Source organism: Coturnix japonica, chromosome 2, assembly GCF_001577835.2.
Source record: "Coturnix japonica isolate 7356 chromosome 2, Coturnix japonica 2.1, whole genome shotgun sequence".
In the NCBI taxonomy this organism is placed as follows: Eukaryota; Metazoa; Chordata; class Aves; order Galliformes; family Phasianidae; genus Coturnix; species Coturnix japonica.
The window spans coordinates 29,902,887-29,924,412 of NC_029517.1; the positions used below are offsets into that span (position 1 = coordinate 29,902,887).

At 51.7% G+C, this 21,526-nt stretch overlaps 2 protein-coding genes across 2 annotated transcripts; both read right to left on the bottom strand.

Moving 5' to 3' along the window:
- HOXA11 (homeobox A11) lies at positions 1 to 4,090 on the bottom strand. Its single transcript, XM_015853846.2, has 2 exons — positions 3,400 to 4,090; positions 1 to 2,048 (listed from the first exon to the last, which is right to left on the bottom strand). The coding sequence occupies exons 1-2, from the start codon at positions 4,055 to 4,057 to the stop codon at positions 1,816 to 1,818; spliced, it is 891 nt and encodes a 296-aa protein (XP_015709332.1). The 5' UTR covers positions 4,058 to 4,090; the 3' UTR covers positions 1 to 1,815.
- A 12,850-nt stretch (positions 4,091 to 16,940) lies between these two features.
- HOXA13 (homeobox A13) lies at positions 16,941 to 20,031 on the bottom strand. The gene is made up of 2 exons (XM_015853892.2): positions 19,134 to 20,031; positions 16,941 to 18,630 (listed from the first exon to the last, which is right to left on the bottom strand). The coding sequence occupies exons 1-2, from the start codon at positions 19,804 to 19,806 to the stop codon at positions 18,386 to 18,388; spliced, it is 918 nt and encodes a 305-aa protein (XP_015709378.1). The 5' UTR covers positions 19,807 to 20,031; the 3' UTR covers positions 16,941 to 18,385.
- Between the last annotated feature and the right edge of the window lie 1,495 nt (positions 20,032 to 21,526).

Below are 21,526 nucleotides of genomic sequence, written 5' to 3' on the forward strand. Positions count from 1 at the left end.
TCAAGTTTCCATTGTTTTTATTTGCCTTGTGCGTTGTTCCACTGTATACATGCAACCAAGTACTTTCGCATATTAAAAGAAAACGGTATATACACATAGTCGATACATATGGAAAACAAGTGACGTCGTATAAAGATACTGTTTTTGGTGAACCGTGACAAAGAACTTACATCCATTTGGTAAATGTACTCATCAGAAAACTTCCTTACCACCACTTTGTTGCACATGGAAAGAAACCCCACACCCTTCAACCCCAAAGGAGGAAAAAAAATAATCAGGGAATAAAAGAAAAGAAAAAAGGCATTCGAACAAAATAGGTCATGGGTTCCTCTTTTTATTATTTACAAGTCTTGTAAAACATCGCTCCTGTATGAAATATACATTCAGATATTCTCAACAGCAAATTACCTTAACGATAGAACTCCGTAGATTTTGTAAACTGATATAGAATTTTAAATATTCTCCTATTTTTTTCCCCTCTTTTTCTTTTTTAAATTGCATTTTTTTTCTTTTTTTTTTTTCTTTTCTTTTTTTTTTCACGCTTTGGTTCCTGCAGGGCAATATATATATTTATAGATACTTAAAATAACTCCGAACAACTCTCCGTTCTTTGCATACGTCGGCTGAGCGACAAAGTAGAACTCGTGACATTTAAAGTAGACGACAACAAAATGACCGTATTTACACTGTTTGGCTTCTGATTCAACTCCTCACTGGTCACCTTTACAAGAGCATGCGATTGAGTTATTTTAATGATCCAACGTGAGCGCATTGCACAACTCCAAGTTTCAATTAAGTGTTGTGTGGTATTTGCTAAACTGTCGTTCTCCACAGGTATTTCCTGAAGAAAGTTTGCGAGCCAGAAGCCAGAAGGTTGGTTTCCTCTCCGTATTTTTTTTTTTTCCTGTTAAAAAGCTGAAATTCACCCCCCACCCCCCACCCCTTTTTTTCTCTCTCTCTTTCTTGTTTGGACGCTTTATTTTTAGCATTTAAATATGATTTGTCTCCGAAAAGATGGCAACGAGCGGGCCGTTGTCATAAATAAACAATGTGAGAAATCTTTTTGCTTTGTTGTTGTTCTTTTCTCTTTTCAGTGATTGTTTCTTTGCGATGTATGGCAAATTTATACCTGATTTTTCTTTCTTTCTTTCTTTTTTTTTTTTTTTTAAGTAAATATTTCAGTCTTTCATTCTCTTCCCACCCCCTTCCCCTCTTCCTCCCACCCCAAAGGAAACGCTATTGTACCCATCGCTACATCCACGTTACAACTGCTCGTAGACGGCCTCGTGAAGGTGTAGGCATGTCACCCCCCGCCCTTTACCTCTCTCCCCCCTCCCTTTAATTCCCCCTTTCAAATCCATGGGCAATGGCGCACTGCCTCAACCGCATTTTTCCTCCGTGAAGGACGAGAGATCATATCCCAAAGTTCGCATCCTGGCTGAGGCCACTCGCGGTGCCGGTGCCCACGCCACGCTCCGAGGGGGCAGCGGGACACGGGGACACCCCGGCCCCCTCCCGGAGCGGCGGTGCCCGGGAAGGTGAGAGGCGTGGGCCGGGCTCTCGGAGGTGACTCGTGGGGTGGAAATGGATGGACGCCACGTGTGGCAAAATCAAACCGATTCCAGTTGGTACGTAAATATATAGACAAACCAATAAACCGTCATGGAAGGTCCAGAGCAGATTTACATGTATGGAAAACCTCGGGTTCTTCGAGTTCCGTCAGATACACACCTCCTTCCTTCACGTAACCTCGTGGCTTGACCTTGTCAAGGGCGAAATCTGAATTTAATCTCGTCTTGAAAAACGCTACGAGTTTTAAAGTAGTGGATTAGCTGAGTAATACTGTAATCGGTCCCTGTTAATTTTTTTTTCTTTCATTCTTCTGTTCTGAAACCATATTTTTACTTGGCGGTCGGTCAGATTGAGCATTCGGGACAACTGGAGGCTTTTCTCTTTGTTTATGTAGACATTGAAGAAGAATTCCCTTTCTAGCTCTCTAATCTGATATTTGGTGTAGGGGCATCTCTTTTTACGGGTCCGTTGTCCACCTGTGGAGCGAGAAAAGGCAGAAGGGTTTGTCACGGCGGGGCCGGGGGGGGGGGGGACACACAGAGGGGCGAAGCACCTCGACACGCTACGACGAGCGTTCCGCTTCCTCCGCGACCGCCCTCGGCAGCCGCAGGGCTGAGCGCACGGGGGGCTGCAGGGAGCCGGGACCCACCGGGAAGACTCCGGCCCCGGGCAGGGCGGAACCCCGCCGGCAAGCGGAGCTGCGGCCTCTCTCCGAGGGAGGAAGGGGCGAGCGGTCGGGAGGAAGCCCCCGGAGGCGGCTCGGCCGGAGCCGGACGCGCTGAGAGTGGGCAGCGGCCGCCCCCCGCTGCCCCCGCAGCAGCCGGGCACCCCGCGGCGCTCCGTTCCCCCTCTCCAGAGGTCGAAGAGACCGCACGGCCCCGGCACGGCTCAGCCCCGCGGCCGCCACACGCTCCGGCTTCAGCTTTCTAACACGCTCGGCCACCATCTCGGGGTGTTCTCCTCGCTCTTAGCCGCCGCGGTTTTAAAGTTCATTAAGAGCAATAGAAAAGGGCTCGAGGCTCAGAAGCCCTTTGCATTCAATCTAGCCGCTACCCCTTTAAAAACTTCCTTTTCTGGTACAGTTCATTGTCGAGGTATTTTTCCCCGAGCTGTATTACTGGCGTTGCCTTTTAAAAAGCCCACATAAAAAAATCAGCCTTTGACAGATTGAATAACAATTGTAAGTAACAAACTGTTGGACAGAAGGCAACGCGTAATTGCCACAGCGCCCGAGTAAAATGGCTTCCTTTAGACAAAAAGGCCAGCTTTAGGTTAATTTGTTTCTTTTAATATATTGCTACAGTTCAGGCGGCTACTTTATCTGCTCAACGCGGCTCGAGCGCAATCGTTAAAGCGGCGATGGCTTTGAATGCGGCTCCTAACTAGGCTCCCGGTGCAACACATGGCTTTTATAAAATCACGGGATTACATCGGTATCAAAGGAGCCGGGATCGCCCTTCTCTGCCGAATTTACAGGCGCCCGACGCACGTTATTATATATTCGAGAGCCGACCGCAGATCTCCCTTTTATTACGATTCCCGAAGAGAAAAAAAAAAGGAAGAAAAAAAAAAAAAAAGAAAGAAAGAAAAAGGAAGGAGAAAGAAAATTTTTTAAAGGCATCCGTCGCCCGGTGGGTATTTCACGGCCAATTTCAGCACTAAACACGTGATCTCGCCTTTTATAACAAAGTTTTGTTGGGGGAAATCTAAAGGCCCTTCATAAACCTTATATGCTTATAAAACAGCATATAAAAATTTAACAGCGGCGGTGCGCTACATTTCCAAGTCCCTCTCCGAAAAGCGCTCGGGCGCTGCCTTTATACGTACTGGAGCTGCCGGATTTCTCCTCATTGTTGCCGGAAGATGACTCGGGGCTGCTGCCGCTCTCCGGCCGCCTCCTCCTCTCCTTCCCCGCCGCCGCCGCCCCTCCGCAGCCGCCCTCCGAACTTGAAGTTGCCGCCGTCGCCCCGGCGGCCGCGGGCGCCTTGTCTCCGCTCTTGTCCGGCGGATAGTCCGCGGAGGAAGGGTTCTCCGCCGTGCCGTACGCCGTCTCGAAAAACTGGTCGAAAGCCTGAGGCAGGACCCCGTTCCTGCCCACCGTGCTATAGAAATTGGAGGAGACGTTGGCGCTGGGGTGGTGGTAGACGTTCGCGGTGCTTTTGCCGAACACCTCGCCCATGCTGGCGGTGGTGGTGGAAGGCAAGCAGTCTCTGTGCATGATCTCCTCTGCGGAGTAGCAGTGGGGCAGGTTGTTCCGGGGGTGCCATTTACTGGAGGGATCAATGGCATATTCCCTGAAGGTCACTTCTCTGACGGGTTGGACCTGGGGCAGGTTGGAGGAGTAGGAGTATGTCATAGGGCGAGAAGACGGGGTCTGGGGCAGAAAAGAAGGGAGGCTGGAGAAATCAGGACCCGAGACGTAGTACGTACAACTTGGCAAATACATGTTAGAGGAACAAGGAACACGCTCATCAAAATCCATCATTAGGGCTACCTCGGCTTCTCCGCATTAGCTGAGCTTAACATGATTCTCTAGCGCAGCTGCCCCCTTTGAAGCGGATCCGTGAAGTAAGAAATTGGGAGACGTAAGCTGACGTGGAGAGCCTCCGGGCCTCGGCGGGGAGGTGCGGCCACGTGACGCGCCGTGCAAATTGACAAGCGGCGGCTGCGGGCCCGCGCCTCTTTGTAGCCATCTCGGGGGGAAGCAACACATCGGCTCGGCCCCGCACCCGCACCCGCATCGCGCGGCCCCGAGCCGCCCGCCCCCGCCCAGCCCAGCGCAGCACCGCGCAGCAGCGCGCAGGTTGGCCCCGGTTACATTGCAGGACACAAAGGCACCGCTCGGCGCTGCCCCACACTTTAGCGCCCGGCCCCTCGCACCCCCTGGCTCTGCAGCACTTAGCAATGCCCACAGGGTTAGGTGAGAGATCTCTGTTTGTTTGTTCGCTTGTTGGGGTGTGTGGCGGCTCGTTGGCAGGCTCCGAAAGGAAGGGAGCAAGGAGAAATGAAGGAACGACTCCTTCTAGAAAGCTGCTTCCTAGCAGGAAGCTCTCCTTGGGAAAGCGGTCAGTTTAGGGTTGCTGGCTTCCCCCCACTTTTATCCTTTCCCTTTTTATTTATTCATTTTTTATTGCCCTTGATTGGTCTTGCAGGTTCACCCCATGCCTCTTCAATGCCCCCCCCCCAAGCTCCTGCCCCCCCCAAAAAAAAAAAAAAAAAAGTTTATATATATATTTAAAGCCCCCTCGCCTTGCAGGGTTTTGCTGGAAACCTTCCTAGCAAGAATGTGCCAGGGTCAAGTCTGCACTGATTTTCATGGTGAATAGATTACATGCTTGCATTCATGTTCACTTCCGAAGCGCTTAGTGTCTTCCTTCCCTCCCTTACATATTAACCTCAAATACCCCGTGCGGCTCCAGCCAAGCCTCACTAGAGGTACTTAGCAATATTGGATTCCCAGAGCGCAGGTTCGCTTTCCTCACCGCCACCCCCACCTCCCTGAACCGTAGCCTGCCTATTTGCCACGCCAGAAAAGCCCTTTAAACTGCAGAGCACTGGGCGAAAAAAAGTGTTTGCTGATCTCTTCGCCTCCGCACCGCCGCTAAAAGCTCGGAAAACCGGTGGATGTAGGGCTGCCCCGCTTCGACAAATACTCCGGCTTTAATTGCCAGAAGCCCAGTTAAAATTATTTGACATACTGTTAACCCCTAGGAACAAACTCGCCGTCCCGAGATCCTTTCCTTTCTGCCTCGTACCGTCGCCGAAGCCTGAGACCCAGGGAGACCTATTTGAAAAACGTGGTTAAATTTTTACTATTGTTGCATGAAAGGGATGATATAGAAAGCGGATTGTACAGGGCAGAGACTAAAAAGTACTTCTCTGCCAATAAAAATGCACACCCCACCGAACGAGCTCAGCCAAAGAAAACAGAGAAATACGCCAAAGAATACAGCACCTTTTGAGGCACGGACATCCCTCGGCTGTTGGGAAAAAAAAAAGAAATGTTTTTTTGCTGTTCCGATGCTCGATTTCAGAAAAGAAATATTTGGGTTCCGGCTGGATTTAATCATAACAGAAAAACAGAGAGGCAAAAGGCTGTTGTGGTGTCGGTGCTCTGATGAAATCAGACGGAGCTCGAGGTCTGTGCCCCCACGGAGTGGGGAGGCTGATGGAAAGGGGACCGAAATGCTGGAGAAATAATATTTGGATTTCCTCCCCTTTTCCTCTCCGGCTCTGTGGAAGTATTTATATATCCGGAGAAAGTTCTATAGTAAATTCTGGAGATCTTCGGTATTTAAATATCAACATCGATTTGTTTATTTATTGCTCAGCTTATCGTAACCGACTCGATAACAAATCTAATCATGTGGCTTGCGGAAAAATATATATATATTCTCATTATGCATTTTCCCTACATTATAGTTAACTGTTACATTTGAATTCGAGCTGTAAATTCAACATTATCAAGTAATTACTTTGTAGCGGAGTAAACTAATTTATTAGCATTAATGTTTATATGCCTTTTTCTTATTTTACAAGGGTTACCGTTCACAAATCAAACTCTCCGGACGTATCCCCGTAATGAACTCTTTATTTTGGTTTGCTGCTAGAACTTCTTATGCTCGCTGCGTGTCTGCGAGCTGAACTTGAAATTAGTGAATTAATCTTCAGGCTTGACGTGTTTGCTAGAAAGTGGATGGAAAGGGATCGCATGTCGTCAAAACCGCTAGCAGAAAAGACTGGCATTGTCGTTTGGGGATTGTAAAAGCGCTTGGGGATTCTCCCTCTCTCCCCCCTCCTCTAACTTGGGGTGGGGGGGTGCAAGAGACCTGGTTGGCTTTTTCTTTAACGCTCATAGCCGCGCTCGCATCTCATTTCTCCCCCAGTTCTTCGGTTGGGTAGGGGGGGGGTTGAGGGGTGGGAGCCCTCTTTGGGCACCCAGCACGGACTGTGCCCCCCCGTCCCCCCTCAGTGCCGCCCCTCCCCGTGCACAGAGAGGCAGCGTTGGGATTTCGGTGACTTTGAGATAACAAAGGCGCCACCATTGCAGAGCCTCGCCCCGCCTCTGGGTGATGGCAAACAAATTCTTGCACTTGTATTAGGGCTTTTAAGGCTATAATTGAACGCGGCGCGTCTAGGAGAGCCGAAAACAGTTCTAGACTGACCTGCGGTTTTATAGCACTTTGGCAGTCAACTTCAGCTTGTGTCAGAGCAGACACGACAGGGCTGCCCGGCCCCGGGACGCCACCTACTTGGCCCGGCTGCTCCCCCCCCCCCTCACTCATCCCATGGCAGAGCTGGGGCAGCGCTGGCTCAAGGCTGTACGTGCCCGAGGTCGAGGCAGCTCCAGCACACAAAGGGAAATCGAGGCAAGGGGGAGGCCTGTGGGGGGGTTCGGTATGGGGGGGAGGCTGCAGCCAGGCCACCCCCTGCGAACCGGGCGCGTGTGTGCGCGGGCACAGCGCGCACACGTGCGGCCCCGATGCCTACTTTGAGACTGCTCCTCCCCGCTGCTCGCTCCCGAAAGTAAAAATAAGAACAGAATAAAAACCCAACACCCGCTCAAGCAGTATATTGGTTCCATCCAGTTTCCAAGGCGGGGGGGGGGACCCCAAAACGCCTCTCCCAGCAATCGGCAGAGTTCCGGGGAAGGCAGGGAGCGAGAAAACACGCCCGGCACGGACTGTTCTCTGCTTTATTTGCTGTTAAGTGAAACAGAGATAATGTTCGCCTAAAGCCCCGGAATGTGTGGGTAATTGCAGGGAGCCTGCTGTTAGGTTGCTGCGCTCAGCACAATTATCAATGTCGATTATTTGGTCTAACGTTGAATTGCTCTTTTAATACAGTAATTGGGACTTCCGCGTCGAGGAAGGGGGAAAATCGAGCCTTCCCTTTCCTAAGCTCGACGAAAACAACATCAACAAAGGGAGGCATTGCGTTTGGAGAAGCAAAATGCATTCGTTCCGCCTCCCCGTGTATTTCGGCCGGATTAGGGAGGCTCAAAACGCTGCGAATTTTGCAGCTCTGCTGCTGCAAGAACGTTTTGCAAAGGACGGACGTGGCCAAGAGGCGGAGAGGCTGGGAGCACGGTCACCCGGTTAGCTAAGCTAAACAAAGCGGGGGAAAGCTACAGCTCTTCTTTGGAGGAATATAAACAGAGCCGGGACGCCTCGATAGCGCGGCTCTATGTATACACATCGCGTGCAAAGGGGACTGTTTAACTTACTACCGCTGTTCTCCGAAAGGTCAAGTTCTATAGTATCCAAATTGTTGTCTTTTTTTTTTCTTTCTTTCTTTCTTTTTTTTTTCTCGGCTGTGTTTTGCTTTAAAAAAACAACCGGTAAGCCGAGCGTTTACCTTGCCGGTAGGGTGGGTGCCTGCAATTAACAGCAGCGAAGCAGCAACGTGTGCTAAAAGGCATTCGTTGTCGAGTAGAGCTAATTGAAATATTCCCGATTGCTGGTTTGAGTCTCGGAGGCTCTTTCTCGTAGGCACGGCGGGGCTCGTTCTGACTCTGCCACGGGAAAGTAGCTCGGGAATTAGGACAGCGCTTTGTAAACGTGCAGGCTGATGACAGCGTGCAAAGTCTTATTAGAAACATGTAGGATGAGGGAATTCACGGCTCTCTTGCCACATCCCCTTCCCTCTTTTCCAATGAAAATAATGCCAGAAGGCGATAATTCTTCTCAAAATTGGCCAGGAATGCAGCTTCAGAAAAGAGTGGTTATTGTTTGGATTTGAAGTATTTCGAGCTCAGAAGGTCTTAACCGGCGTTTGTTCTTTTCTATTTGCCTTTTGTCCGTTAGGGAAAGGAGCTGCACGCATCCGACTATTAAAATCAAACCCAAAACACCACCATCACCAACAAAAACCTAAATTCATCCCCTTTAACGCCGCGATGGAGAGAAGCGCTACAATATTATATAATTTTTTTCGAATATTGGTTTACCCCATAGTCTGAAGTGATTTTTGATAGCGGCGAGAGGGAAGCCCCATGCTGTGACACAGAGCAGCTATTTGTGTCCCGAACCCGAGCAGTATGGTTCTGATTTTGCTTAGGAAACTGTAGACTATGTGGAACTAGAAAAGAGCAGAGGTAAACAGGAACCTAGGCAAGGTGATTCTGCCTTGTTTGTTGCATTTAATCTCACGGCGTGATTTAAGAGACGTGAACTTCTCGAAGGGCTGTACTCGTGAAGGAATAGAAAAATTTAGATTGATTTTTAATATCAATTACCGAGATTCTTTCCTTTGCTCTGTCACGTTCTCTTTTTAGTCGCAGAGATGGAGGTTGCAGGGGGGTATTTTTTTTCCACCTCTCAGCTTGTGCTCCGGACCTAAAAAGGTCTGCCCGTCTCTGGCCACCAAGCACGATATTTTGCGTCCCTTTGCTAGGATGGACCTCTTCCTTCTGAACTCACCCTGACTTCTATCGTTTCAGCAAGCACAAACACTGAGCACGGTTTTCAGAACAGGAAGCTTATTGCGGCGAGAACTCTTTCCTTTCCCGAGAACTATTTTCTTGCCCTTTTGCAGCCGAACAATTTGTTGTCGTCATGCACACCCAGCATCTTTACAAGCGCGGAGGGTTTCTCATGGCCGTGTGCCCCACAGCCCGCCTCCCCAGCATTGTGCCCCCACCCCCCCCACCTCTGTCTCTCTTAAGACCCTCTAAATTTTAGGTTCTGTTTACTGTTCGCGGTTTGCTTCCGATAGAAAATACAGGCAGGGTCTGGCAACAAAGAGGGCATAAGGAGGCACTATCGTAGACGGTCACGTATTTCGGAGTTTGATTGACTGGGGATGCTGCCGTCGCTGTCTCCTTTTCTGCACCTGAAAGCTTTGCGATACCTCCTCGACGCGTGAAAAGGCACAACCAGTCTTTCCTCCCCCTATGGAGCCAACTACAGGTGCAGGAGTGCTCTGACAAAAGAAAAGGGCTCTGGGAGGGGAGTCCGCACAAAGCGGCGGGCTCGAGAGCGAGTCGGAAAGGCAGCTCCCTCCGTTATCTCCCCCCCATACCGAACCCAGCCTCTTCCCACCGGTTCCCACCCAAATTCACAATAAAAACTAGGACACCGGCGCCGGGGGCTGCTGGCAGCTTCCAGCCACCTTTCACGCCCAATAGCTTTACGTGGGATTAATCCGAGCGTCCCCTGCGAGCCCTGGGAAGTGAGGGGCTGTCACAAAACGCGGAGATCCCCGCACACGACCACAGCCTGACGCTGTTCCCGTGCAAAGTTCCCCCGCAGCCGCTTCCCTACGCATAGAAGGGAAAAAAAAATAGTCCTCCCAAACATTCCCACGTCGCCTTACATTTAAAAGTGTCGCTACAACGGATGCCTTGAACTTGACCTTAGGTTTGTTAATCCAGGAAATATATTCGGCGAGAGAGAGAGAGAGAGAAAAAATATCCAGCCGCGGTGCATTTGACAAACGGGAATCCTTCACCCTCCGAGCGAACAACACACACAAAATACGAGCTATATAGAACGTGCCCTCCGCATCAGGAGCAGAAAACTACAGAGATGGAAACGCCTCAACGCCGGGACGCTCTGCTCACGGTCACACCGTTCCGTGATGCCGTGGTGCAACTTTACCGCACTCGGTACAGCGATTCGAGTCGAGGTAATCGACCGGGATTCTCAGCTGCGTTGAATTTTATAGGATATGAGGCTTTCTCTAACGCACGCTGGTTTTTAACAGTGATTTATAAAGTCGTTAGTTTTTTGGTTTTTTTTTTTCCTTATTTTTTTTCTTGCCCAACTCGCCAAGAAACACAGAGGATTTTACTGTACCACACCGCTAACTTTATGGGAGAGGCTTTTTCACATATCGTGAAACCCACCGGACTAAGAACTCTTCTTCCTCAAGGATAGTTCAGGGGGCGGGCACAGGAAGTATCCCAGTGCCGGGGCTGTCAAATCAACGACTTGAAAGCCCGAACTTCATATTTTGATGGCTTCTCAGAGCTGCTCTATAATGGAGGTACCTGTACTCGGATAACGATCTTCACAGCAATCTATTGGTCTAAAAAGAGCTGAAAACACTCATTCACTTCTACACGGAACCCTCTGCCCCTCACGGCCAGGCCGGCTCTGCGAGGACCGCTCTCTGTCTGTCCTCCCCTCTGTGTCACGCAAAGACACCCGCACGGGCAGAGCTCCCTGTGCCTCTAACATGGCTGCTACGGGAGGTGCGGGCAGAGCAGCTCCGAGAGCACAGAGCGGAGCCGAGGCCGCCCCGGCAGTGCCGTGCTCATCCTTTCCCTTTCGCTTTACTCCCCACTTCCAAGCTCTCACACGACGCGGTGTTTCCATTTTGCAAAACCTGTAGTATTTCAATGGTAGCCGACCACTAGCCGCAGCCGGTTTGGCCTTGTATTCGAATCTATCATTTTTTCCTCGTGCCCGAGGGCACACCGAGGTGTAAGAACAGAGCATTGCAAGCACCTTAGTAGTAATCGACAATTACTGCTAACTCAAGCCGACGGCCGAGGCTAATTTATGCTATCAGGAATAAATACACGGGCATCGCCAAGTGTGTTCAGCCCAGAGCGGCTCCGACGCCCTCGGATCGCTGTAAGCCGGCAGGTTGCAGTGCCCGGCCCGCGTTTCCTTCCCCATACACACGCCCAAGCCCTGGCCACCAGCAGACAGGTTAACCCGCCTCTCACATCCTTCCCCGCATCATCCCACACAGAGCGTCCGACCCTCCTCCCCGTCTCATCAAAGAGTGCAATAATTTCAGAGGCGACCACGCACAGACGACCGGGGATGAATAACAGCCGGGAGCCGCTACGTAGGGCTGCTCGACCCAACGCTACCGGCGTACAAAGCCCAGAGAGCCGCAGACCCGACTGCGAGCCCTCCCGCACCCTCCTCTCTTCTCTGCCCCCCCGGCTGCGGGGAGCCTTCCCTTCTTTCACCTATGCTGGGCTGCGAAGCGGCAGCTCTGGGAAAGATGGAGCCAGCTGGAGAAAAGAGCTTCCATTTGGGAGCGGCTCCCCGTGCTTATCAGCATCACCCCGCAGCCTCCGCACCCCTCTCCCCTTGAGCGTGGGACTCAGGGAGCCGGGCGGGTGGGTGGGCGCGGGGGGAGAGGGCCCCTTCAAAACCCTCCGCAAAAGGCCTTCCGAGTCACGCAAGGGGCTGTGCGGGTGGGTTTATTGATGGCTTCGTGGCTTCGTTCACCACCGAGCACGGGGAGAGGACAAACATTCACTTCCAGGAAGAGCAGGAAAATCTTACCCCGGCATCCCGACTTGTCTCTCCTGAGCAAAGAGCAATCCCCGTGGAAGCTGACAGCGAGGATCCTGCGCTGGGCTGGAGACCTCCGTGGCAGTGAGGATGGAGCGCACATTTTTTGGTTTCCTCCCCTACTGTTTAAATATCCCCGGTCCACAAAACATTCCTTCTCGGTCTCTCATTGACTCGGGTCTCTGTTGATTTGGGTTTTTATATATATATAGATATATTTATTTTGTTGCTCTAGTTGCTGTTTGCCTGCCTTTGAACGAAGAGAAGTGTAGCCATTAGGGCACAGCGTCCTTCCTGCCAGCTCCGGGCTGATTGCAAAACGCAGCGATACCTCGGGTTAATTAGGATCGTTGCCGTTATTATCACTGCTGTCAGAGCTGTTTATTTCCCCTCTCTCTGTCTCTCCCGGTTCCCTATGCTTTCCGATGGCGATTTGCACACACACAGGGTGATGGCAGGAGGCTAAAACGCTGTCTAATTCCATCGAATCCCACCGCAGGAGAAGGAGAGGGGAAAAAAAAAACAACAGAAAAAAAAAGTCCAAGTGTTTTTGATCACGGGACACCCGTCCGTTCCTCCCCAGTACACCCCGGGTCACAGTACAGTAATGACCGTGGGTTGAGCGCTGTAGGACTTGACCTTTCCTACGTAGCAGAGGGCGCTTTTCTCCTCGCCACGGGGAGGGGAGGGCGGGGGAGCGCGGGAGGAAGGGAGATGCTCTCTTTGGGGATGTTTAATCACAATTCAGATCTAGGAGCGGGCAAAGCCTCCTGCCTTTCAGCACGCCATGTTGAAGCCATTCACTGGAGCAAAAAAGGAAAAAAAAAAAAAGAAAAAGGAAAAAAAAGATTTTTTTTTCCCTAAGGGTTGGGGGGGGGGGGGGGGGGGGGGGGGGGGGGGGGGGGGGGGGAGGGGAGGAGGGAGGGAGGAGGGAGGGAAGAAAGACTTAATGAACATTTGCATTTCGTCCCCTAGTTCATGAATCAACTGCATTCACGGGGGAGGGGGGTCGGCAGTGAGGCGGGGGTAGGGAAGGGCCCGCGGTGCGGTTAAAGCCCCGCGGGCGGCACCCACAACCCCACGACCCCTCCGCGACACACGGGACACCCCTATGGACCCCCTCTTCTCTTTCGACTCCTTCACCGGCCAAGGACGCACGAGGCCATCTCTCCAAATCATCATTAAAGTGCATTAAAAAGCATCAAAAAAAGTTATGAATGGCAACAACCGGCCTTTTAGCGCCTGCCAAATCATTTTATTATTATTATTATTAATTTTCTTTGCCGTATTAAACGCTGTCTTGCTTTTACTGCTCACACTGCCCACGGAGAATGCTGAAATGCTCGAGGAGTGGGGTTTCATTTAAGCCTTAGTCGTTTCTCCCCCCCCCTCACTCTTAAACTTTAGTTTACAGGCTGAAGGCCGAGATACTTACCCGCTCGTTCCTGTACAAAATGAAGCCCCCGCTCATGGAAGAACGGGGCGATTTTACTTTAATTACTTCAGTGTTGAGAACCACATTTTCCTCCTTCGCTTCAGAAGGGGCTCCTCGTTCTTAAGCGGAAGTCTTCCTTAGATAAAGAAGGCGGAAAAAGAGACATCTTCGCAGTTCTCCTCTTCCTTTTCTTCTTCTTTCTTTTTTTTTTTTTTTTTTCTCTTTCGGAAATATGCTCCTGTCAGGCTTTATTTCCCACAGCAAACCACCTTCGCTTCTGCCAAGAGCTCGAGGAACGGATAGATTCAATACGGATCCTTTTCTCGGTGGGAAAAAAAGAAAGAAAGAAGACAAAACGTTCTCCGTGCCCTCTGCCCGCATCGCAGCCGTAGGGCCACTTCTGTCCATGGGAATTCCCAATTGCAGGGACCAAAGACCCCAAGAACTGGGTGATAATACACCCCAAACCCCGACACTCGGAATTCGATTCTCAGCCGCCGAAACTTGCGTGAATTCTTTGAAGTGAAAGTGAAGTAATTAAAAGTAAATCTTGAATTGCGTTTCGCGTTTTACTCCGCCAATGAAATATCGCTCTGACCTTGCCGTTGCAATAAAGGAGCTCAATACGGAGCAGTAATGCCCTTCTCTGTCCCTCAGTGTCCCTCCGCACATCGAATTCTATGGGCAACGCTTCTATTTCTGGGGGAGCCGAGGAAATATTGGGTTTGTGAGCGACAGGGTTCCTAATTTTGCGTTCGTTTTGTTTTCAAATCTCTCTTCCGGTATATACGTATATTTTTCCATGCCTTCAACAAAAACCTTCACTCGTCTAACTCCACAAACAAGGCAGGACAATGAACTCCCCACCAAAGCCTTAAAACATTGCCGGTAACGCGAGGAATATAAATACTAATTCCTTCCGAGCCGCGTATATGAACAGAAGTCGTGAAGAGATGCGTCGCGGGGCTTAATTATTTTCAATGGCGAATATTTTCTCATTTAACATATTAAGGATGCATTTTTTGGACACTGCCGGTAGATTTGTGAGAGGGGAACACGTACTACAACAGCAATTTGTACTTGAAAATATACTTGCCAACAGCTTTTGGACGCTAAATGAAGGCAATAAATAACGCGAACACACACACACACACCTTCACCCGAGGCCCTGAACACGCGGCGGAGGGACGGGGCGATGGGTGCGGGCTGCGGACAGAGCTGGGAACGGGGCAGCGGTGTTTTACCCCGCACACGAGTAATATCCGCAGCTCCGCGCATCGCCCGCTGCCCCGCAGTCCCGGCCGTCACTCACCTGAGCGAACCGCCGCTCTCCGGGGCCGTATCTTGCAACCCGAGGGAAGTCAGCGGGGTCACCGCAGCCCTGCGGGTCGCACCGGGCCCGGGGATGCTCCTCGCCGTCGCCATCGGGCCTGATCCTGAGCTGCGAGGGGAAACGAGACCTCCCCGCTCTTCCTGAAGCTCTCGGGCTGCCTCACACGGGAGCGGGGGTCCGGTCCAAAATGTCACCTTACTCCTGCCAGCGGTCACAAGTCAAGCGCTCCCCTTTTTACTCTGTGAAATGGATCTGCGGCTCAGCTATTTGAACGGTAGTGGGAATTTGAGTTCGCTAATCCACGGTCTAAAAATGCTTAGCAGATTTGAACGGTAAGCGCTGCAGTGTGAAAACGTAATCTCCGAGCGGTAACTCCGGTTCAAAGTTACTTTTTTTTCCCTCCCCTTTTCCCCCTTTTTTTTCCCCCATTTTTCTTTTTCTTTTTCTTCTTCTTTTTTTTTTTTTTTTCCCTTGAGCTGTTATTGTACTAAAGTCGGCCATATTCTCGTTGAGCTTTTCTTTCAAGCTCTCCTGAATCCTATCGCTCCGGGGCACGGTGTGAAAAGAAAAGCTCTCGCCTCAGATACACAATCACCGCGGGCTCAAGTCGTGCCTATCGCCCTCAGCTCCGACCTGAACTACATGCAATTTGCGGCGTGCCTCATTCCATAATTACACAGGTTGCGAAATATAACGGAATAAATAGAATTATCCTCTCGAATCGAGAACAAGTGCAATTCACAAGTGCCTTTCTGCGGGCCATTCGGTTCCTTTAGGAGAAAGCTTTGCAATGAGCTTTCCCGCTTGCTGCCTGTTTCAGGTACCTGCCTGTTGGCTGCAGGTACGCTCTGTATGAGCAGCTATCGCCAGACCTCCACATATGGTGCAGCCGAGGAGAGCACATTCCCATGGTCCAAATGGACCCAGAACGGTATTTTTGTGGAGCTCCCTGTCTGAAAATCAGCCCGAGGCCGGGCAGGCCGCTGCACTTCGGTAGGGCCGTGGATGTTGCTGGCATCCATTCGGCCCTGTCAGCCAAAGGCCCTGCAGCTCTGTGGCCTCCTCTCCCTCTCAGCCTTGCCATGGGGACTGCCTCAAGACCCCTCCTGGGATAACGCTGTCACCCCGAAACTGAGACCGATGGCGAGACCTGCAGACAATATGGCCAGTTCTCCCCTGCCATCCCCGCTTTGGGGTTGGGGAAAACTCACTAAGAGAGTAGAGCGTCCCCCACACGGGTGCCTCGATACTGTGGGGTGCCCAAGGCTTGGCACCACCCGAGCTGCCCCCAAGCACTCCAGGACCTGCCATTCTAACAGGCCTCGAGCACAGCCGCTTCCTGGAGAACAGAGAGCTTTCCTGCAGGTACTTTCCATGTAAGTTATGACACGGATGCATTACACTACAGTCTGAATGCCAGCAAGCCCTCGGCAGAGGTACGGCCCTTTGAATTTCAGAAATGTAAGTCTAGAAGTCTGCACTGCAAGCGGCATCCGATACCCTCTAAACGTACCGTAAACGTTCCTCGATAACTCTAATTAGAGCTCCAGACCACCGAAGGAGACAGGAGGAGAAAGCGGCTCTGCCTTTGTACCCGACCAAACATGCGGTGCACCCCGCGCAACGCACAGACATCGATTTTCAACGCCGTTCCTGGCCTGCCGCTCCCCCACCACCTCCAGAGAAGGGTGAGCCGATCACAACTGCTGCACCTTCTTTCTCCCACCCTCTCGCACCGTAGACAAGGGGAGATACGCGAGCGCGGAGACGCGGAGGGTCGCTCGGGGGATGCTGCGCGGGCGCGGCCAGGTGCGGGCGCGGCGCGGCCACGAGGTGGCGCCATCGTCCCGCAAATGGCGACGACGGCAGCGGCGGCTGCGCTGGGAGCTGTCAAAAGTCAAGGTCACAAATCGGCGTTTTTCCACTCAAGGTCAAGGTTTGGGCCTTCCCCGGCCCGGCCTCGCAGCAGTGCCCCCATCTTCCCCTCCGCCTCTTCCCCCGCGGCCCGAAGGCTGCCCACCGGCTTCCATTTCCCTGAGGCCCTTCTTTGCAGTGCTGGTGCCATCCTCCTCTTCCTCCCCTGGCTCCAAACCCTCTGCAAAGCTCTCCTAGACATCACTGAACATCCTTAGGAGTGCTGGCTACCAGGCCACAGAAACACCCTCCATCAATAAAATAAAAAAGCCACCGATACATCTCTACGCACACATATATGTATATAAGCTACACAATGGAAGGCAACAATATTACAATGCCATGACAGGTCGTACATTATATATATATATATATTTTAACTTTCTTATGGAATGCATGTAGGTATCGAAAAATAAAAGAGCGTTTCTTGCAGGCTTTATTACAGTGACTATTTTATTATAACAGTATTAATACTACTATGCCTATCTACACGTCTCGGATTTTCGTTTTTTTTCAGTAGAAATATCAAATAAAATAAAAATAAAAATAAAAAAAAGGAGGGTGCACAAATACATTTTCACAGTGCGCTGATTTTTGTCTTTTATTTACACGATAGCTTCTTATAGTGAATAAAAACAAGATAACGTGCTGGTTGAAATAACTGATTGGATTAAAAGGTGCTGTAAAAAGAATCCCTAAACGTCCTACTGCGGCCTCATAACAGACAATAAACGAGGAGAAACGACTAATTACTTATAGATCAAAATAGAGATTATATAAATCAAAATACTCCCGGAGGGGGGAAAAATGCATTTCAGTTCGGAGTTCTCCGGTATTTCTTTTTCCCACAGAGGGATTATGATGTTTTGGCTATGCAGGAATGCCAATGGTGCTGGTTTGGTATCCACCCGGAGTCAAACAATTACAGATTTCCGGGGACTTAAAGTATTAATTCTAGAAGACCATTTGAGGTTTCAAACAGGCAGAGTCCTTTACAACGTATCTATTGTATGGTCTTAAGGAGGGGGGGGGGGGGATAAAACAACAAAACAGATGACAAGAAATCATCTTATGGAAATAAAAATAATGAAACCAACAGATATCTCCAAGCAAATAATTCCCTTTCTTATCCCCACTACGTGCGATGGTTCTAATTTGCTATCAGGGTAGATCCTCCACAGAGCTTCCTTCATTACTGATGTCTTATCCAGTACCTTCAAGGTTTATTATTACTTTTAATTTCCTTTTTTTTCCCCCCTTATTCTTTTTAACACTAAATGCATCGCTTTCAAACATACAGTAATTGTACTTCTTTATTTATTTTTTTTCACTATGGTTTACCTGAGCAGTCATTCAACAAACAGTTTGGATTGCAATGGAAGAAAACAAGCTTATGTGTACGCATCGAGCTCCTGACGTTCACCGGCTCCCATCGTGGCCACGAAGAGCGTTCTCAAACAGGAAGGTCACCGAAGTACTTACAAGTCGCTCGGAAAACGGTGTGTCTGAACTGCAAGCGCGTCTCTCGGGCGGGGGATGTGGGCTTTACAGTTTGGCAGTTACACTGTTCTGCTTTGGGATTGCAGGAGAACTGTCAGCCTTTACCATTCGCTACAGCAATCTTTTTTTTCTCGACAAACAAAAAAAGCTATAATTCCAAAGATACAGATCGCTCGTTCTGAGAGAAGAAGTTCATTGTCTTTTCTTTCTTTTCTTTCTTTTTTTTTTCTTTTTAATTATTATTAATAATTATTTTAATCTGAACACCAAAAAAAAAAAAAAAAAAAAAAGGGAAAAAAAAAAAGAGAAAGAAAAAGAAAAACAAAAAAAGTTCGGATATTTCCGAGCTGCCGCTTCTCCGCGGTTAATCCATTAACTGGTCGTCTTCAATTTGTTGATGACTTTTTTCTCTTTGACCCTTCTGTTCTGGAACCAGATTGTGACCTGTCGCTCTGACAGATTCGTGGTCGCCGATATCCTTCGCCTTTTGTCTTTGGTTATGAATTTATTTGTAGCGTATTCCCTTTCGAGTTCTTTTAACTGCACCTTTGTGTAGGGCACTCGCTTCTTCCTCCCACGTCTGTACGAATTCGCATCCGAGGGATGCGAAACGACGTCTGCAACGCAAAAACCGAGAGACGAGAGTTAGAAAATCGCAACGACCTCTCTGTTCATCCTCCGGCGGCCCAGAGCTCGGTGCCGGCTCCTCCGGCCGCCTCCCTCCCCCCACCCCGGTCCCGACACGGCTCCGCTCCTCTCTCGGGGCTCAGCTCCGGAGTACGGGGGGTCCCGGAGCACGGAGCGAGGGGCAGTCCCGGCCTCAACTCTTATGGAAAATTCTGCTCCGTGTCGCTTCCCCCGCAGGCTCCGGTCCCGGCAGTCCCTCTCAGCTGTTTCCTCTCCCGCAGCCCCGGGCGGGCGAGGCGCGATGCGTCGGGCGCGGGGGAGGGGGCGGCACCGGTGCCATCCCCGCGGCGCCGGGGCGGGCTGGGGACGGGGAGCGCGGGCGGGGCGGGGACGGGGCAGCCCGGGGGGGGGCCGGGGGGGGGGGGGGGGCCCCGGACGAGGGAGCGGGGAGGGGGCGAGCGGGTGGGGGCCGAGAGGAGCGCAGGTGGATTACCCGGGAGGGTGGACTTCCAGAGGTGAGGCGGCTGGCTCTGCTCCTTGGGGCAGTACACTTGGCCGTTCCACCCGTTGGTGATGGCCCACGGCTGGTAGCTGTCCATGGGGAGCAGGGAGTCGTGGCGCGGCTCGCCGGGGCCGCCGATGGTGGGCACCACGGGCATGTCCAGGTAGCCGGGCACCGGCTGGTAGGGCCCGGCCGCGTAGCCCTGGTAGAAGGCGAACTCCTTGGCCCGCGACGTGAACTCCTCGCCGGAGACCGACGTGTCCATGTACTTGTCGGCGAAGGTGGAGGCGGGCTGGGCGCAGGACTTGATGGCGTTGTGGTGGGTCATGCGGCACGGGTAGTAGCCGCTGCCGAAGTAGCCGTAGGGAAGCGCGGCGCCGGAGGAGCTCTGCACGGCGGCGGAGCAGGGGCTGCACTGCTTGACAGCGGGCTCGGCCATGCCGGCGGCGGGGGCCTCGCTCGACGTGTAGGCGGCGGCGCTGGGGGCGGCCAGGGGTGCGGGGTGAGCCATCAGGTTGCGGCACGGGTTGGCCGCCGCAGCCGCCGCGAAGTTGCTGCCGGCGTGAAACCCGTCCATGTTCTTATTGATCTCATCCAGGCTGTTGTCGTAGAGGAACATGACGGGCTCGATCCAGCGGGGGTGGAGGAGCACGGAGGCTGTCATAGCCCGCTCCGCATTGAGACTAGTGGCTCTTTTTTAAAAGCCCCAAAGACTGAAAAAAGAGATACTAAATCTCCGGGACTTGACCAAGGCTGACGCGCCAGTGTCGCGCCAGGCGGGTCCTCATTGGGCCGCCCGCCCCCACGTGATATGCAAAGCAGCTGATAAACATCTGAAGGAATAAAGTGGAGATAATTAAATAATGCAATAACCGCGCGGGGCCGGGTCCCGGCCCGGGGGCGCGGACACGGGCGCGGGCACGGCGAAGCCCGGCGGCCGCAGCGCGGGGCACGGGCGCGGCCGGGGGGGGCCGAGGGGGCCCCGTCTCCTCCCTCCCTTTCTCCCTCCTTCCTCCCTCCCTCCTCCCCTCGCCACCGAGGCGTGAGCCGCTCGGCCCTGTTGTCGCCGCGGAGAGCTCCCCGAGGTGCGGAGCTCCCCCCCGGAACGCGGCCGCTTCGCCCCCGCGCCGATTCCCCCCCGGTCCTCCCCTCCCCGGGGGCCGCGGAAACCCGAGAGGCCCCCTCCGGCCTTCTGGAGGGGTAGAGCTTCTCCCCTCACCCGCTCCGGTGTCCCGGAGCTCCGCGCTGCGCTGCCGCCTCTCCCCGGGGAGGGCCCGGCCCCCCCCGTCCAGGTGCTGCGGGGACCCCGCCGCGAGGACCGGGCTGAACAGCGCTGCCGGAGCCCCAGATAAGGCTCCAGCAGAGCCTCCCGGGGGCCTTTCGGGTGTTTTCTCTCTTCCTTCCTGCCCGTCGACCGCCCGAGAGCCGCTCCGCTCCTCTCTCCACAAAGCTTCCAAAGCCAGATAAGAGGAACTGACTGGGAAATCCAGATTCGCTTCGTGTATTGATTTGTTTTAGGATGGGGCTCGGGAAGCGGGAGGGTTAACTGGATCTCCGTCGTAATTCTGCTGTATTATTTGTTACTGTGATAATAAAAGCCGGGGCCTACAATTCCGCTTGAATCGTCTTTGGCCGTAAAATCTCACGTCGGATTGCACAGTGTGCACACGCAGCCACGGCGCCTTTTTGTGCTGGGAAAAATGCTTTATTGGCTGTTTTATGTATATATATATTTAAGGTCATACTTCTAATGCGAGTGATCCCTAGAAAAAGAAATTACCTTCTTCTTTCGCGGTAAACCTTGGGTTGTTATTTTTTTAATATACATACATATATATATATATATATATAGGGAGAAATAATTTCCACTTTTAATGCCCTCTGCACCTCCCAGAGATGCGGATGCTTTTCCCCGACCTCCAGATATCCGCTCACAACCTTGAACCACTGCACTACCCATAAACTTGACCCAAAGAGTCGATCATCCCATCCCCATCAGCTCCCGGCCCTCCCGTGTGCGGAAGAGAATCTCCGGATCCTCCCATCCTGAAAAACTCTTTTCTTTTTTAAACTTATTTAAGGTTTTTTTTGTATCTTTTTTTTTTTTATTTTATTATTCTTTTGTATTTATTTATTTTTTCTGTTGCATGTCGCTTTGTTTTACCCCTGACAGCTCGGCGTATTTATGATGCTATTGTGCTTCCCATTGACGTTGGAGCATTGTTTTTTTCCCTCATCGTTACCAGCGCGGAGCGGTCCCTGGGACGTCCTCGTCGTGGCCGCGAGGGCTGAGCTTCGCCCATCGCTGCCGGCCCTGGGAAATAGCCCTTCGGAGCCCATCTATCTTTCAAGGTGATTTTTACGTGCGATGGGCCGGGATACCT

What these genes read in the sequence shown, in the direction of transcription:
- HOXA11 (XM_015853846.2), bottom strand. Translation starts at nt 4,057, where the DNA reads ATGATGGATTTTGATGAGCGTGTTCCTTGTTCCTCTAACATGTATTTG. An exon ending in GGAGAAATCCGGCAGCTCCA is followed by an intron (nt 2,049 to 3,399) that starts GTACGTATAAAG and finishes CTCGCTCCACAG; the next exon opens with GTGGACAACGGACCCGTAAA.
- HOXA13 (XM_015853892.2), bottom strand. Translation starts at nt 19,806, where the DNA reads ATGACAGCCTCCGTGCTCCTCCACCCCCGCTGGATCGAGCCCGTCATG. An exon ending in CTGGAAGTCCACCCTCCCGG is followed by an intron (nt 18,631 to 19,133) that starts GTAATCCACCTG and finishes TTTGCGTTGCAG; the next exon opens with ACGTCGTTTCGCATCCCTCG.